Genomic DNA, 19,445 nt, shown 5'->3' with positions numbered 1-19,445 from the left:
TATGTTACAAAATGTAAAAACAAAATGTTAAAAAAAAGATGGATGTGTTTTTTTCTTTTTTAAATAATGCAAGTCAATAGAAAATGGATCCAAACGTATGGCATACAACAGCATCCATTTTAACCATCTGTTTTTTTTTCCATAGAACGGATACATTAAACAGATAGCAAAATTGTGATGTGAACGTAGCATTTGCCCTCAGTGCCCTGATCCGCCATGCAGCATCTGCGGAATGCCTACTAGCAAATGTTCATTTGCCACTCTGCAGTGAGCGTAGGCATTCTGTGGTGGCAAGTGGGCGGATCAGTGAACTGAGGGCCAAAGGATCACTCCCAGTACACCAAATGCTATTCAATAATGCGGCAGCACACCAACATAATAACGGTACATGCAGCCTCCCATTAGAAAATATTAGCAGTTTAGGACCCAACCTGCTGAAGAATTCCCTTTAAATACATTTCTCTTAAACTAAAGGCATCACTACAATCTTCTGAACTGCTTTCTACCCAGTAGTAATTGACAGTTCTGCAGTCTTGTGACTTAGAGAACATGCTATAAGATTGTGAGGGCACCTTACGCTAGCATGACCTTGTCTGATAATTATGAGGAGCGGGGAATTTTTTTTTATCTTTCCAGACAAGACTTTAGAACTGCAATTAAAACAAAGGAAAGGAACAATGTGTCGATTTCTTGCACATTATCAAGATAATGTCTGCACCAACAACCTGTTATAAAAAGCTGAAAATATTAAGTCAAAGTTTGTAAATGTAAGAAAAACATTTAATTACATCCTGTATTAACAGGTAATGGATTGTTCACATCACAGTAATGCCCTATCCTTCACGTATACATAGGATAATGGGATTGCTAATGTATGTGTGTGTGTGTACTAAGACAATCCCACTGACTTCTAAACATTATAAAAAGAATATATACATCAATCATGGCAGGTGCTGCTCAGAGACTGCATAACACATAAGGAGTGCAAAGCACACAATCTTAAAATTTTCACAATGGTCAAACAACTGGGAAAGAGAAAGAGAAGGGTAGTTGGGGGAGACATTCCAATTACAAAGAGTCTTAAATCAAGAATAATAAGACACAAAGACTTGGAGACTCTCTGGGTTTACATCCAATCAAAAGAGGGATCTGTTAAGCCTCCAGGGCAAATTAAGGATTATGATAAAATGTTGGTGGATATAATTTCTAGAATGGCAGTAAAGGGAGACTGTCTGTCTGTGTTGACTGAAATATTCCTTGTACATATGGCTGTATCTCTGTTTTATAGATAGCCGTAGTGTTGCGCCCATCTTCTCCAGATACCAGGAGTCAAATGCTGGACAAGGTTGGTTTATAATGTTTTCAGTCAAAGCTTGTCAGCATATAGGGGTATTCTGGTATCAGAAAACTGTACTCAAATAAAACAGCAAGAGACTCCAAGACATATAACTTTACTATGCTTGAATTGTACTGGCTTCAGAATGCTTTTGTTTGATTCAGCCCCGATAGAAAGTTTAAAGCGACTCTGTACCCACAATCTGACCCCCCAAACCCCTTGTACCTTCAGATAGCTGCTTTTAATCCAAGACCTGTCCTGGGGTCCGTTTGGCAGGGGATGCAGTTATTGTTATAAAAAAACCTTTTAATCCGTCAGCGCTGTGTCTAACAGCCGGGGTTTACATTTGTATATGCATTAGACTGGCACACCCTCTCTGTCCTTCCTCCCCATCCTCATCATTAGGAATGCTCCAGGCAGATTGCTTCCTATTCCCCACCTGTGTGTATAATGAACATGGGCTGGATCGTTAATACACCTGTGCAAAGCTCAAACAGCAGTAAATGTTTCTGGATCATTCCTAATGATCAGGAGGGTGGGGAGGAAGGACGGAGAGGTGGTGCCAGCCTAATGCATATACAAATGTAAGCCCCCGGCCGTTAGACACAGCGCTGCAGGATTAAAAGTTGTTTTAGGACAATAACTGCATCCTCTGCCGAAAAGACCCCAGGACAGATCTTGGATTAAAAGCAGCTATCCGAAGGTACAAGTGGTTTGGGGGGGACAAAATGTGGGAACAGAGTCGCTTTAAAATAAAAGAACAGCAAAATGTGTATTATCTACAGCTCCCCGACTCCCCACTCTCACTCCATAGACAAACCATCATCCTCTCATGTCACAGGATTGGCTGGATCTAGTCTCTGAGCCCTAAATGATGTCACCATCTCTGACCAGCTCCTACAGAAAAAAACCACCCATTATATACAGTGATACCTATGCATCTTTAGTGGCACATTTAGGGAGAGTGAGGTGTGTATTGCATGCTCCGATAAATAATGCTACAAAGAAGTTGGTGCAGACAGGGAGTAAATATAGCAGTGAGATGTTCTGCAACAGCTTTGGGAGGAGGGAAGCTAATGGAACTCAAAACATTCAGGGAATTTTGGTACTGAGCAACTGCTCAACCAGGAAGTAGAGAACCAACATCCCCAAAAATGGATTTTTGATCGGTAAGCAATTTCTTTTTACTGATGAAATACCCCTTTGGGGTAGTGTCACACGTACAGTCCGCTAAAATCCACTGCAATACTCACAGTACTGTAATGGCCTATGGCTCTGTATCTTCACAGATTTTCATTCCGCCTTGAGTATGTAGTCACAGCCTAGTTAACCTATCAGATGTCGGGCTTTAACAAGCTAATACATTACCTTCCCCTGCTCCTGCCTGCTTCTCTGGCATCCGGGTCACTGATGTCCCGCTCAGCCAGTCAGTGACTACGACAGGACAGCAGGTAATGTATTAGCTTGTCAAATCCCAGCAGCTGATGGTTTAAGCAGGCACGCTATGATAGTATACAGCACTTGAAATCTTGCAGCGTGAAATCTGCTGTGATGCTGTATTCGTGAAGCTACCATGTTTCCCCGCACCCCACTTACTCTACCCTCTAGTAAGGCATCCCCCGAAAGTAAGACACACCCTACTCTACAATGGGGTACCCCCCGAAAGTAAGGCACCCCCTATTCCCCCCCCCCCACGCCACCACCCAGGACTCACCTAATCCCCTTGTGAACTTCCGAAACTGGCACCGCAGGCCAGGTCCATGGCCCCCCCATGTCCTGAGCACGTCCAGACGCTGAACGTCCTCCCCCCGCAGCCTGACCCGGTGCTGACGGTGAGTATTCTGGGGAGGTCCGGGGAGAATGTCTTATTTCTTTCCCCTTGGCCCCCACGCTAGCTGGGTAGAGAGAAATAACACATCCCCCAAAAATAAGACATAGTGCCTGTTTTGAGGGGGGGGGGTACCCTTAAGATCTCACCACCTCCCATTCTCAGTTTATGTGTTGTAAAGTTTGGCTATGCCTGGACAATTTTTGGAGGGATCTTTTACTGCAATTACTGAATGACAGTCCAATGTACAATGTTTTTGCCATGCAATATATTATGAACCTCAGTCAGTTTTATACAGGTAAATTCTAGCATAAACAATACTGTGTTAAAACCAGGCTCAAGAACATAATGCCACATCAAGTTTTTCAATATTTTAACTTCATTTACAGTAGCTACAATAACGTCATTCACACTGCCGCATTATATTACCCAAGGGCTCCCTGGTAGCCAAGCTGCTAACTTTATAAATGTATTTGTAGAACAGACTAAACTCAGCAACATACTCTAGAGGAGCCTTTAGAATACATGAACATAGCTTGAATGCTAGTACATCATCAGAAGAAACGCCAGTGGCATTGAACTGATTAAACTCTCTACAGCGTAGTCTTGCGTTGCCAGCAAGAATTATTAATCTGTCTGATTTGGTAAATTTGTTATAAAGTGTCGCATAACAAATTCTACTCAAAAGACAGCAGAAAGATGACTTGAGGGGAGTTGAGATTAGGAAAAAAACAAAAAAACAAAAACAAATTACAGAATCTGTATTGTGCTTTTTATAGCTGCTGTAATAAAAGTTAAAACGTTTCCTTTGCAGACAAGAAACCAGGATGTCCCCTAGTGTGCGATAAATGTTAAGAGGTCCAATTAAGTGGTGGACTCAAGAGATCAAGTGTTAAATGAATTGGGCAACGTGTATTTTCAGCAGGCATTGCTCTACGAAATTACTTCATCAGCTGTCAGGCCTATCTCTCTGTTTTGTTCTAATGAAGCATTACCGTACAGGAAAAAAAAAAGTCATAACTCTCGGAGATGGATGCGATAATAAAAGATAACAAAAAGCAGAGGCAAAACTTTAAAGAAACCATAACCTAGACTTTGAAAAGCAGAACCTTTGTTATATTAAAAAAAAAAAAAGTCTTCATCCACAGAAAACCCACCCTCCTAAATGAGCAATCTATTTGTATGCTATCTTACAGTATTCCATACCAAGTAAGGCAAAATGTATAATAAAACGAAGAATAATCACATTTAAATGCCATTCAGGGTTTAGTTAACAACCCCTAAGGGCACAGTAAGTACTATCATTAGGTTTGTCGAGATGTTTGCTGCGTAGGAGGTAAAAAAAAATGATAGCAAGCATATAAAAAGAAACAGTGTAGAAGATTATCTATTCAAATATATTCCTTTAGTTTCAAGGAAAAAAAAACATTAAGAATTTTTACAGGATGGTATTCAATCCATGGGGAAAATACCTCATATTATTCTATTTTCTGAAAGGAAAAAAAAGCGACTCTTTAATGCTACATATAAGCCTGCAGCACCCTGCATCCGATGTGGGTCTGTGATTGTCCTACTGAGAAGGTATAGGCAATTGTAAACATTCCCAAGGTTGATACCTGTGTATACAGTTTTTGGACTCCAGATAGGCCATGCCAGAAGCAGCATCCAAAGAAAACTTCACAAGTTGCTTGGGTTTCATCTCATCTTTCCTCTTCCTTAAAAAGGTCAAGAAATCGCCACCTGAGAAAACAGACAAAAGGACAGTCAGACCTAAAAGAAACTGGCACTGTACTGAATAGAACTACGCAAGTTGCTGACAATGTATAAACTTTACTAGAAGAAATGTTACAAATATACAGTACTTGGCAAAAAAGTTATCTTCTCAAACTCCCTCATAAATGTACATACTTGGACAGAAATACCAATACCAAAACCAATACCAGGGCATTGTCAAATAGGGGGTGCGGCAGGAATACCTCTTTAAGATTTAGACTATGTTCCCACTTTTTGTCAGCCGTATTTATGGACAACCTTCATTTTACGTTGAATATATAGCCATATTTTGATAATAATGGCCGTAACTAAACAAAATGACGGCCATCCAAAAATAAGGCCAAAAAAACCCCACAAACATAGCCATCGATAAGGCTCTGCTCACACAAGTGTCAAGGCTTAGCTGTATATTTGATACCAATGCACTGAATAATGATGTGACAAATCAAACTGACAAAAATGTTGGACCCTAACGTAACATTGGACCATTAGATTTTTAAAGGGATTGTCCAACGAAAATCTTCTTCTTTCAAATCAACTGGTGTCAGAAAGTTATATAGATTTGTAATTTACTTCTATTAAAAAAATCTCAAGTCTTCCCATACTTATTAGCTGCTGTATGTCCTGCAGGAAATGTTTTATTTTCAGTCTGACACCACGCTCTCTGCTGACATCTCTGGCCGAGACAGGAACTGTTCAGATCAGGAGAGATTATCTATAGGGATTCATAAACAACCGAGACAGAGTTCCTGTCTTGGCCAGAGAGGTCAGCAAAGAGCAGTGTCAGCCTGAAAATAAAACATTTCCTGCAGGACATACAGCAGCTTATAATTATGGGAAGACTACAAATCTATATATCTTTCTGATATCAGTTGATTTGAAAAAATAAATAAATAAAAAATTCGCTCCAAAACCCCTTTAAGAAGCCCTGGAGACTGCAGATTTAATTAAATCCAGTTCAACAGATGAATGACAGGAGCATTTAAATGGTTAAATAGCCAGCATGGATGATCAGTCCATGCCGGCGAGCAGCCAGGTTCGATGCGATGCAGAGAGGGCTCACTTGTACCTGTGTTTTTAATGCATGTACTTGCTTGGTCATCTTAGCAGTAAATGCCTTGGCTGCTTGTAATATGAGTGTTTAATGTTTTGTTTCCTTTTGACCCACTGGCACTAATTGTGCCGCTAATAAATAAACAATGAAACAAGCAAAAAGCCGTTGAGAAAATTGAAGGTGTAAAAATAATTAACCCTGAAAACATGAATGTTTATTCAATATCACGTAATAACATATTTATAGCTGACAAAAAAACTTGTGCTATGACTGAGCCCACAACGTCATGTTTGGAGGAAGATTAGATATACTTAGTAGCCCACTGTGTTAAGTGCGGGTTTGGCAGGCTTCTATAATAGAAATATACATTAGAATTTTCTTAGCAAGGTATAGCTACTTATGTTTCACAATAAACAGGATAATGCAGGGTTATTAAACAGATTTAAGAGCAGACTGGCTGAGTCTCCGAGGCTCTAGCATATTAAGCTGAAGTGTTTGTGTGAAGGATTTGCATTTTAATTGCCATCATCCTTACGTTTCTTCCATTGTGCAAGCACTAGATTTCAGGCTTCTTAAGAAACTGGCTCTCCTCAGGTGATGACCTTAATGGGTTTTTTTTTTCTTAATGACAGCTCCTGGTATGTTACACCTGCTTATCCTCAAGCTACTGCTCAGCTGTTTATGTTTGTGGGTTTTAAGGAGTTTAGCTATAATAAGTTTCTCATAAGGGAGGAAAGAAAAGTTAAAATGAGTTTTCTAAGTACAGTACTTTTCATGAAAAGGAAGAGCAAGCAAGACTTGTGTTATCTTGACAGTCTCTTTCCATATGACTTGTTAAAGCTTATGGACATATTATAAGGTGGTTCCTAGCTTAGGGTATATGCACATAGAATAAATGTAGCGGATTACTCTGCGGGGAGTCCGCTGCTTGTCCCTGCTTGCTCCCGCTTGGCTCTTTGCCCCCATTTTTCATATGGTAATAAGACATGCACTAATATAAACTGAGATGCAAGAAATGCGTTCTGCACTCATATAGATAGAATAGACCCTAGTTCTGCTTTTAAAGCAACAATGACACATTGCATTAATTAACTTGTATAAATCCCCGAGTTACAATATATATATATATTATGACCTAAAGCAACATTCATAATTCTGCCTAAGCAGCAGCTACAACCTGATCACTAATAATAATAATAATAATAATAACAACACTAATAATAGTTTCCCCGTAAATAAGGAGCCCTTTTAAAAATAAGACACCCCACCTTACTCTACCCTCTAACCTAAAATAAGCCCCCCCCCCCCCCAAAGTAAGGCACCCCCTGAAAGACACCCCCATTCCCCTCACACCCCTCTACTCAGGATTCACCTTATCCCCTCATGGACCTCCGAAACTGGCACAGCAGCCTGGTCCATGGTCCCCACGTCCTCCGCACATCACACCGCTGCACTCCTGAACCGCCGCCGCACACCTGACCAGCCGCTAGCGGCGAGTATTCTGGGGAGGTCTGGGGAGAAGGCCGGGGGAGGGGGGGGGGTTTAGGGGGAGATTTATCAAACTGGTGCAAAGTAGAATTGTCTTAGCTGCCCCTAGCAACCAATCAGATTCCACTTTTCATTCCTCATAGATTCTTTGGAAAATGAAAGGTGGAATCTGATTGGTTGCTAGAGGCAACTAAGACAATTCTACTTTACACCAGTTTGATACATCTCCTCCATAGTGCCAGTTTTTTTGAAAAAAAATAAAAGGCACCGTCTTATTTTCGGGAAAACCCGGTAACACCAACACCAGAAGCAGCAGCAGGAGTGTTTTGTTTGGGAACATAGAAAAAATTTCAGTGTTTTGTTTGGGAACATAGAAAAAATGATTTCATTCCTTTCATCATGAACCTTGAAAGTTTAAAAAAAAAAAAAAGATGGCCCCCAAACCTGATCAATGCCCTATGGAAAACTAAATGACTTGCTTATCCTGCTTTGGTTTTTGGAAGCAGGTGTAAAATGTAGCAGAAAAGATGGTTTCTTATGGCCAGTTATTGCTGTTTTGAAATAATGCCAACAACGTCCATAATATCTGCCCATGCTGTTTGAAATAATATTGCCTTCCAGCAACATTCTCGCCTTTAACATAAAATTAATAAACTTTAATTTACACATTCACACTCTGCCTGACCAAACAGCATGTCTCGGCATAGATTTTTGGTATTAACTATTGTTTTGTACTGAAAAGCAAACTATTCATAAAATATCTCAAAGTTCTAATTAATTTGCCGGGAAAAAGCATAAAACAGTCATTAAAATCCATATTGCAATGCATTATAAAATCTTTTCTCAGCTCCACGGTTTCCAATTATATTGTATTTAGTTACTCTGTGTTTTCATGTACTGTAAGATGAAAGTCATAAGAAGCCAGAAAACGTCGTGCAGACTCAATTTCCCACAAATGACTTTTACAACAGAATGTTCTCATCTTTTTAGTATTGATTTATTGGGTTTTTAGCTTTATAGTTGGCTGAAATAGTATATGGCACCGAGCAAGATTTTGTCTTCATAAAAATACTGATCATACAAGCATGATAAGAGAAGAAGTCCAATAGTTTACGTGTGATTAAATTTTAGGTTTTGCAGGACAAGGAGAGAACTTATGAAGAACAAAAAAAAAAAACAGCAGCAACACACACCCACAGTACAATAAGCCGTGGAATATTTTTGGCAACTTTCTATTTTTAAAAGTTAAAAAAAAAAGAAAAACCTGTCTGTTAAATATTTAATGGCAGCAATATTTGATAGGAATTGTAATTTTGCAACAGCTAAGAGGGCAAAGAGTTTGACGCCCCTGATCTAAAGTGAAAAAAAAAAGCTCTGCTGTGTGTCAGGGAGCGGTATTAAATCTGTAACAGCTACAGTCAGGAATTAAAAATTTCTTTTATGGCACAATATGTAAGGTGTGTGTGAGTTTGTGTTAGAAAGAATAAATAAAACAAATGAAAAAGTAAATCAAATAAAAAATAAAAATAGCCTAAATGACAGCTTCTGGCCTCACCTCCTACATGGAAACAATTCTAACAGAAAATACACATTTTTAAAAAAGTATTTTAGCAGTACTGAGTGCTATAAATAATAAAAAAAATACTTGTGGGCTGAAATTGTAATTTTTTTATACATTTTTTTTAGCGTGACTTAAAAGATTAAGGCATTTCAGCCTTAAATTATGACATCATATATGGCGAATTAAAACAGAAAACCAGACTATAGTATGTATTGAAGTGGGCACTTAACCAACATAAAGTGTTTGGGTTGGGGGAGTGGGTGTAAGTACAGGGTGACCAGACTGGGCTGGGAAAGGTGTGTGTGTGTGTGTGTGTGTGTGTGTGTGTGTGTGTGTGTGTGTGTGTGTGTGTGTGTGTGTGTGTGTGTGTGTGTGTGTGTGTGCTTACACCTATAATAAAAGTTGTCAGATTCTGATAGGTAATGTGTATACAATGCTCTATATGCATGGCAAGTGTACTGGTATTAGTCATTCTCCATTGAGATATTAACCCCCTCCCACCACTGCACAGTAAATTAACGTTGCTGCAGCCTATGCCTGATGCTGCAGCAACGTTAATTTATGATCGAGGATAACACAGGCGCAGAAGCTGCGCCTGTGTCATCCGCGGCGGGTCTCGGCTACCTGTGATAGCAGAGGACCCGCTGCAACTCTCAGCACCTGAGCCGTGCTGAGAGTTAATCCTATAGATACTGCGATCAGCACAACCACCACAGCATCTATAGGGCTCCAGAGATTTGTCTCTCTACAGTGAGAATTCTCTGTTCAGTGTCCATTGGGGCTCTGCGAAGTGATCGCAGAGCCCCGATAGTAGCCATGGAAACCGGAAGCCCCAGGCTTCCGGTTTCCTGGCTGCAGAGGAAACCGTAAATAGTGACAGCGGCAGGGGACAGAGGTGAGGTGGCAGACATAGGGACATCAGCTTATGGGATCATTATAATCCCATAAACTGATGTCCAAAAACGACCTGGGCATTGAGGAATCAATTACCCATGGTCGTGGGTTAATATCAGTACAAACACTTTTCTAATCTATTTTACTATATTATAAATACAGTATGCATGGAAACATAACGTTAATATGAAATTTAAAAGTGCAACCATAGAAAAGTAACTACTGTTTCATACTCAAGATATAGTTGTTGACTTTTTTGTGACAAACACAGCAGAAAAAAGATGCCTAGCCCTTTAGTTTTCTGCTAAGTTACTTTATGGTTCCTGCAAAAACTATTTCGTAAATAACATTCTGAGGCCAAACTCTAAATAGGTATAATGACATTACTGAAATGTAGCGTTTCATCTCAGGGGCAATGTGCAATGTACTATTATTACAACTGTGTAATCTGCCAGCAGGTTCTAAACCCCAGTAAGAGATAAATTAAGGGAAATAAGTCTAGTTTTGCAGGATTAATGCGTGTTCGGCGTCTGGATAAGTGGGCAGCTCAAACTATTCCATCCTCATTTGTTGTGGGATATTAGGCACTAAATGAAACATTAGAACCAAACCACACTGGACTGATGTAATATAACTGCAGCACGAAAATGTGCTCATGTACTCTACATGATGAAAGGGACCTGCTTAAAAAAAAAAAAAAAAGGAAGAAACAAAACATGACCATCAGTAAACCTTTATACTGTACATGTATACAGCAAAATATTGTTTAAAAAAAAAAAAAAAGAAAATAATGCAAAATAATAATTATGGGAGAACCCAAATGAGGCATTTGTTGCAGAAATTCCATTTATCTAAACAGGGCTAGCAGACAGCCATGAGCTTGAAGCCAAAGCAATTCCATTCCGTGGAATGGATCTCATTTATAGAGGCACAGATTTGTTAATATCCCCTATATACTGAACGTATCAAAAACCTGAATTCCGAATTATATACAATAGAAAAAGTTGCATGGATATTGCTAGTGTAAGCTTTTCAAATGAAGATCAGGTGCACATGAAAGTGGATTAAGAAAAAATGAATGAAGATCCGCAGCATTATGTATATAAGAACCAGCACCTGCATTTTTTGGGCTCAAAAATACTGTGGCCATACCTGAGAGTCAATAAGGAAATATGGAACGTCATACCCACATTAAGTTTTTGAGTCTGTAATTTTTTCAGGACATTTCGGCATTTTTATGCTCTGCAAGCATGCTCAGTGTTTGCTGTTTTTTGATTATCGTGGTAAATACTTGTGATCAAAGTATTTTAGGAGTGATACCTTTATTGGCCAACAAAAAATAGTTAGAGCTGTAAGCTTTCGGGATTCACAAGATCCCTTCGTCAGACAAGTTTACAAATGAATGGCTTACAGAAACAGCACAACATTTTAGGGATGTTACAAGCAAGAAGGGAGGGACATCTGTGAATTGGGGGGGGACGGGGTGAGGGGGTAAATACATCACATAGATAAGCCAGGGGGTAAATACATCACATAGATAAGCCAGGATAATAAAAAAGGACTTGCTGTAAATTAAAGCTTATTTGGAAGTCCAAGATTGTTGGTCAGTTCAGTCTTATCTGTGGAGTGTGTCCATGTAGTTGGTCATAAATCCAGGTGCCAGGTTTAATCCATGTGTTAATGACTGGAATGTTTTTATCAATTTGAATTCCCACACTTTCCTCTCTCTGTCACTCTGGAAGTGACCTTTGAGGACCATAACCTTTAAATCTGTTATTCTATGGTCCAGTCCTGAGAAATGTTGGCCTACAGGGGTGTTGAGACTTCTTTTTATTGTATGTCTATGTAAGTTGTACTGTACTGGACCATAGACCATAACAGATTTAAAGGTTATGGTCCTCAAAGGTCACTTACAGAGTGACAGAGAGAGGAAAGTGTGGGAATTCAAATTGATAAAACCATTCCAGTCATTAACACATGGATTAAACCTGGCACCTGGATTTATGACCCACTACATGGACACACTCCACAGATAAGACTTAACTGACCAACAATCTTGCACTTCCAAATAAGCTTTAATTTACAAGTCCTTTTTTAAAAAAAATCTGGGCCATAGGTTTGACAGTAAGCAGGGTTGGACAAATAAAAAAAAAAAAAGAAGGTTTGTAGTCAAGAAGCGCAAAGCTTGACTTTCGTCTTAAATGTCAATGAAAGTTACAAATATGTTCTCTCTTGACACTAAGTAATTATTCCCTATCAAGTCAGCCTTCCACATACTTACTGAAAGTAAAAAAGTGATGTAAAGTATATATTAATTGATAAAGCCAAATGCATGAATCAAATATGTGGTTAATATAAAGCATAAGCCAATGACCTTACCGGGTACAAGTTCCATGACAATATATATAGGCTGTCGTTGCGTGCAGACTCCAATAAGCTTAACAATATTGACATGGTCATACTGCTTCAATATTCTGCAAACAAGACAAACAAATTTTATTAATAACAAACAACAACAATACTCTATCCTAAGGGCAAGTTTCCACGGAGTAAAAGCAGCGTAATTCCACGGCAGATCCCGCCTATCTCAGTCTCACACAGTGTGTCTATGGGAGGACTCGTGCGCATCCGCTTCCGTCGCTCTCCGCTCAAAGAATTGTCAAGAAAAATTTTTAAACTGAGAGTGATGGAAGTGGAGGCATGTGACTGAGCCAGGTGGGATTCAGCGGCGGTACTCCCATGCTTTTGCTCCGTGTGAACTGGCACTAAAGGCGCAAAACAATTAACAAATTCTGCATCTTTTCTGCACCCAAATCCACAGTGTAAAATCAGTGAAATTTAGTGCAAATATGCCACTGAAGTTTTTTGAGTAGACTGAAACATCCCCTAACGTATCTGAACCTTTCACTGCAAAATCTGCAACAATAAATTTATTTTCACTTCCTCCATAGAGGATTTTCCTCTATGACATAGCATAGTATAGATCAGTGTAATCCGCGATCTAAGCATACAGACTCTATACACAGAACGCCGCTCCGACAGGACGGAGGTAAGTGACTTACCCCCGCCTGTCAGTATATGCAATCCGATCACTCAGTGACAGGAGCTTGTCTTTTCACCGAGTACCTTAAACGCCGCGATCGCTATAGATCGCAGCGCTTAAGGGGTTAATGACAAGTCATGCACTGCAGCAGTCCCGCACACATCAGTCAGCCCCTCAGTCATGAACGTATATGTACATTCCTACTGCACAGGGTATGTGCAGTAGGAACGTGTATATATAAGAATTGCTGACATGAAGGGGTTAACATAGAGCGTGATTTAAATATTAGTTTGTTTTCTGATGACACGTTACCTTTCAGCTTTTAGGAGGTGTTATGCATTCAGGGCTCTGTTTGGGTCAGACATTTAACCGTAAACATTCATTAGATTTTTATGCTAGATTTTGCTGAGTATTGCATTATGCTACCGTAAGTGTAACATACAGAAAACATTTACACAAGGTGGCCATAGCTTAGTTTACTCACAGAAAAAAGGCTTCGAGTAGGTGGAAAGTGTAAAAAGAGTCTATAAACCCTCCCAGCGAAAGGGTTAAAGCAACTGAAATGCGGGTTATTGTAATATAGTATAATCTGTACTTTGAGTGCAGATGGCCCTGCATTAAACAGCAATTCTGAGTGAAACTGCTCTTTAATTTGGCTTGCACATTACAGGAGCACATGATGAAAGACCTTCTAGCAGCGCTTTCCATGATCATTATAATGCACCCAAACAGTATAAATATCCATTATTGCTCCCGCCTTTACACACCTGGCTTCAGATAAGAATTTGATTTTTAATTCCTGAGGAAGATCTTCCTTGCATGTTTTCACAGCAACCGGTGTTTTATCTTTTAATGTTCCCTTGTAAACTTCACCAAAATTGCCCTGTAATAGAAACATAAAATCACAGTCAAGTTAACTACAAAATAGGAAGAAAATGAATAAAAAGAATTTCAAGAAAATAGAAGTAGGATTATTAATAGAATGGACTTTCTCGTTCTCCTGGCTTGCTTCATCTGAGCTGGCATTAAGAATTATTTATAAAATGACTAGCGATTTAGGGGATTCGTCTCTCACACATGAAAGAAGGTCTGTTCTGCGTCCTTCCATAACCCATAGTTTTGACTTGCAAAAAGGTGTCAAACCAAAGCAAGACATATCAAAGAAAGATTTAAGAAAAGGAAATGTAAAATATACATAATATAATGAGTACAGGCTTCCTTGTGATAAGCTTCTCTATGGTCAAAAATAGCTTCAATATACATGGAGACTGGGAGATGAAAGAAGTATAAAAACAATAATTATTAAAGTTTTTGGTAATAATAATGTTTTAATAAATGGGGTTTTGGAGCTGAAATAATTAATGGCCTAACCCACTGAAGTGAAAGGGCGCTGAACAACAGTAACCCAGTGCCACCACTACACAATGAGCAACACACGTTTTCTTGGTCACATTCACTGTTTAGTGCAGGCAGCACAGAGATCCCAAATAGTTGGTGCAGGCGCAAGGTGTCAGCGATTGATGGCCTCTTCTAATGTTCTGTTTACATGGAACGATAATTCGCTTAATCGAACAATTATCGTTTTCAAAGAAACTATGTGTTTTTTATAATGATCAGCACTTAGACGGAACGATATATCGTTTGAAAAAATTGTTATTGTGATTGTTTTCAGATCGCTTAAGCCCATCTCACACATAGGGTGAATCGGTGAAAGACTGTCTACATGAAGTGATCTGCTAATTTTTTAGCAAACAACCAACGACGATTTGAGAACATGTTGAAAGATCACAATGAACGATCGCTCGCTCGTTGCTTGATCGTTCGATGTGTTTACACGGGCCGATAATCGCTATATAATTGCTATTTAGGAGTTATAAAGTATTAATTAATCTTATTTTATTGCTGCTTTGCATGAACTTTGATTATCAAATTTTGATTGCGTTTGCTTCTACAGTCGTCTCTGGAACCTCAATCTCTCTCTATACTTGTATACAGCCTATGTGATTCTCTATTGAAAACTACCTTTGGTGTACTCCAACATGTGTGAGCTGTCCTACTGGATTCTCTCCCCCTGACCTGTATCTGTGCTGGTGTTTAACTTAGGGTCCTCTTTCACAGAGCGATAATCGGCTGAATTGGCCCGAATCGGCCGATTATCGCTCGGTGGAATAGAGAAAACGATCAGCCGATGATCGTGTCATCGGCTGATCGTTTATTTAGGTTTAAACCTAAAATAATCAGTCGCGCATCGCTGCGTGGAATAGCGGTGCGCGGCGGGCGACCGACAATTTGAGAAGCAGCATACATTACCTAGCAGGGCTTCTCCTCCACTCCGTCTTCCTCCCCGGGTCCCGCGCCGCAGCATCAGCTTCGAGGAGGAGAAGCCCTGCTAGGTAATGTATGCTGCAAGGGCTGAAAGGACATCTGTAATGATGTCCCTGCAGCCCTCGCTAACGATTGTCGGGCCGTGGAATAGGCCCAGTTTACATCATTGATCGGGCCCTGCTCGGCCCGTGGAATAGGGACCTTACTTTCCTTCCCTAAAACAGAGTCCATCTAAAAGGACTTTTTTTCTGAACTGCAGAAATCTTTTTTTAAAAACACTATTTAGAAAGTTGCTACATTTTACCTTCAGAAAAAAAGTCAAGCTTGCTTTTTTTTTGTATAATCTTCTTCTATTTTGTGATTGTGATTTTTGCACATTACTTTTGGGCCTATCATTTGGGAAGGGGACATTTTTTAAATCTAAAGGAAATAAAGTTCATATACAACACAGAAAATGGTTTGTTAGGCTGGGTTCACACTGCGTTTTTAGGATACCTTTAACGGATCCGTTTTTTTTAACAGACAAAAAAAAAATAGTGCCAGCAAAGTTTTTGTGTCCGTCAAAAAAAACTGATCCGTTTTTTTTTATAATGGAAGTCAATGTAAAAACGGATCAAAACGGATGCACACAAATGCATCCGTTTTTGCAATCCGTTATTCATCCGTTTTTTTTTAAAAACTGATTGCAAAAACGCAGTGTGAACCCAGCCTTACTGAAAGAATAGTGAGACTATGGAACCCTCTGCCTAAGGAAGTTGTCAGAGTTACTAAAGGAGGTGGCCTGGACATCTCTCTAGTATAAGGGTATGTTCACGCTGAGCAAAAGTGGTGGACTCTGCTCAGGATCCCGTCTGCCTCAGTGTGTCAATGAGATGACATGTCAATTCTTTGAGTGAAGGCGCGTGAGGCTTTGCAATAAAACACTGAGACGAGCAGAGTCCACGTCAGGGGCTCTGCGCAGAATTCTGCAACTTTTGCTCAGTGTGAACATACCCTAACGGTATCGAAAGTTAGGCTAGGTTCAAACTAATGAACAGTATATCCCAGTTGTGTCAGCATCTTATCAAAATGGATGCAGATGTATGCTGTATCACATTGGAGTAGGTTCCATTCACTTTAATCGTCAGCTTCTTTAGTGGGACTCTGCACTATTTGATCCAGCTAAATAAGCTTATATATGTGGGAAATGATCCAAATGTATGCACTAGCTGATTATATTGGGGCTAATAAAGTGAATGGGATTTTTTGATAAGAGGCTGACATAAACCTTGGATGGCAGATAAAGGAAATAAATACATTGATAGGAAGGCTTGTTGATCTAGGACAGCGATGGCTAACCGTGACACTCCAGCTGTTGCAAAAGTACAATTCCCCTCATGCCTGAGCAACTAAAGATATGGCTTTGGCTGCTCAGATATGATGGGAATTGTAGTTTTGCAACAGCTGGAGTGTCAAGGTTAGCCATCGCTGATCTAGGATAACTCTGGAATATGCTTCCCCTTATTATCTTTGTTTTCTATATACATACATACATACTGCAAAAGCAAAAAAAAATACATAGTGCCAACTCCACAATCACTGTAGCTTGGATGAGTCCTAGTAGGAAGTGTGCGCTGTTAAATATTAAATGTGTCTTTTTTCATTATAGGGATTCAAGGCAAATTTACAGTAAGAACTAAATCATGAAGAACAAAATAGATTGGAAATGGCTTAAGCCACAAATGATAAAGTTTCCTCATTTCAGGCTTACAGTGCCCTGAGCTAATATCGGTTTTAACAATTTCATATACTATTTGTGTTAAACTATGTAGATTATATAAAAGTACCTAATACAATATTTGAATTCCTGACAATAGGGAAACTCTTGCGGCTAAGAAGCAGCGTGTGGTCTCCGACAATATTTTTATGTGCTGTTATTTTTGAATTCTTCCACATTTTCGTAGCTAGGTAGGTTATGGCTATAGAAAATCATTTAGCCTTTTTATGGACCTTCTATAAAACCACATACAAGTACTGCGATATAAGAAAGCTTGTATATTCTTTAATATACACTACTGGATTTAAAGTGACACTGTTACCCCCATTTTGCATTATGACTTCTCTACACAGGTGTAAAAAGTACATTTTGCAGTTTTTATACTTATTTTATATCACACGTCATGGTGCTTGTTCCAGTAAAAAGTGATCTTTTATCATCTGTGGATTGTGCTACCTGGGCGGGGCTCCACGGGCAAAGCGCCACTTGACCCCCCCCCCCCAGCGGTCATTGGAACAGGCCAACCTAAAGGTCTAGGCCCACGCGTCGATGACACAGTGGTGATGTGGGCGGGGCTAAGAGACGCTTTGGCCATGGAGCCCGCCCAGGTAGCACAATCCACAGATGATAAAAGATCATTGTTTATTGGAACAAGCACCATGACGTATGATATAAAATAAGGTCTGAAAATTGCTAGATTTACCCTTTACACCTTAGAGAAGTCATAATGCAAAAAGGGGGGGACCGTGTCACTCTAACAGATGAATAATAGATCCCGGAACTCACTCGTGTCAATGCTTCTTAGAACTTTATTGTAAAATTACTTCAAACGCTGCACGCGTTGTGACCCTCTGGTCTTTATCAACAGCAGTTGAGACCAGAGGGTCGCAACGTGTGCAGCGTTTGAAGTAATGTTACAATAAAGTTCCAAGAAGCATTGACACAAGCGAGTGCCGGGATCTATTATTCATCTGTTTACTACTTGCCACGAGAACCGTGCCACTGAAGGTATACTGGAGTGCCGGTTGATATAAACATCAAAGTGTCACTTTAACTTTACTGCTCACAAAGCGGGAGAAAGGTACTACTATCTGGTACTGAACGCTGTTACTAATGACGGACCTCTCCTGTGTTGTTCTGGGGTACAGGAAGCTACATATAAGCAACCATCACAGTGACCATCCTGGGAGCATAGAGGAGATTATAATCGCTCCCGCCGCGCCTGCGTCCAATGCAAAACGGACCATTTCACAATACAGACAAATATAAGGGAGACCAGGCAAGTGAATCAAAAGTTTTTGGTCTATGGGGCTACTTGAGGTGTCATTTTTTGCTACATGATCTGTACTTTCGATTGGTAGCTTGCTTGTGTATATGTGACTTTTTGATCACTTTTTATAAAAATTTTTCTGCATTTGATGTGACCAAAAATGAGCAATTTTGCACTTAGGATTTTTTTTGTCATGATCTTGTCTTGATATCAAGAATGAAATAAATTAATAGTTTGGGCAACTACATACGCGGCGATACCAAATACCAAATTGTTTATTTTTATTTATGAAAAGGAGGAAAAGGGGGCGATTTATTAGGGAAGGGGGTTTTTCTAGTATAACTGCTCTGATCTCTCATTGAGATCTATGCAGTATAAATATACTGCATAGATCAATGAGTTCTGTGTTCCATTGCTCTCGGCTACAGCAGCCGAGACGGGATCAGCACCGTTACTTCGCTTACATTGTAGCGAGATCAAGAATGTGATAGTTTTATAGTTTGGGTGATAAGGGATGCAGCAATAGCAAATATGTTTGTTTGTTTAATTATTTATAAAATGGGGAAAGGGGGGGGGGATTTAAACTTTTAATATGGGATGAGATTTTATAGTTATTAACCCCCCCACCAACACCCACCCACAGTAACTTGAAATCCCTCTGGGGACTTATTATAACTGAACTGATCTCTTATAGAGATCATTGAAGTACATACGTACTGCATTGATCTCGGAGATTAGTGCTTAATTGCTATGGGCTGCAGGAAGCAGGGATCGGCCCTCTGTGATCACATCGTTGGGGGCTAGACCCCAGGTCAAGCCATTTAAATTCAGCTGTTAGTTTCAACAACGCCATTTAAACGGTTAATTAGCCAGCATAGCACTCGGCCTAGTATAGAGAGGGCTCAACTTACAGAGAATATTTGCGTTGTGAGCCCTTTCTGTACCACTCTTAACCCATGACGACGTCTCTGGACGTCAAAATGGCTTAAGGAGTTAATCTTGTTACAAAAAGAAGATAGCTGTCCTTAAAATAAAGTAGTAAAATAAATTACAATCAGAAAACAGAACTAGATTACAGAAAAAAAATAGAACAAGTTTCAGTATCTGCCTCGAATCA

The 19,445-nt window shown here is 39.7% G+C and overlaps 1 protein-coding gene across 1 annotated transcript in view; it reads right to left on the bottom strand.

Moving 5' to 3' along the window:
* The window catches only part of FER (FER tyrosine kinase), a 160,785-nt gene that overhangs the window by 37,609 nt on the left and 103,731 nt on the right, over nucleotides 1-19,445 (bottom strand). The window contains exons 16-18 of the mRNA XM_069962976.1: nucleotides 13,745-13,860; nucleotides 12,314-12,408; nucleotides 4,781-4,904 (exon numbers count right to left, since the gene is read on the bottom strand). Coding sequence (XP_069819077.1) covers nucleotides 4,781-4,904; nucleotides 12,314-12,408; nucleotides 13,745-13,860 — 335 coding nt within the window. The remainder of the gene's footprint in view (nucleotides 1-4,780; nucleotides 4,905-12,313; nucleotides 12,409-13,744; nucleotides 13,861-19,445) is intronic.

This window comes from Dendropsophus ebraccatus, chromosome 3, assembly GCF_027789765.1.
Source record: "Dendropsophus ebraccatus isolate aDenEbr1 chromosome 3, aDenEbr1.pat, whole genome shotgun sequence".
In the NCBI taxonomy this organism is placed as follows: Eukaryota; Metazoa; Chordata; class Amphibia; order Anura; family Hylidae; genus Dendropsophus; species Dendropsophus ebraccatus.
Note: the sequence above shows the minus strand (reverse complement) of the source record. Positions and strands in the feature narration are given on the sequence as shown.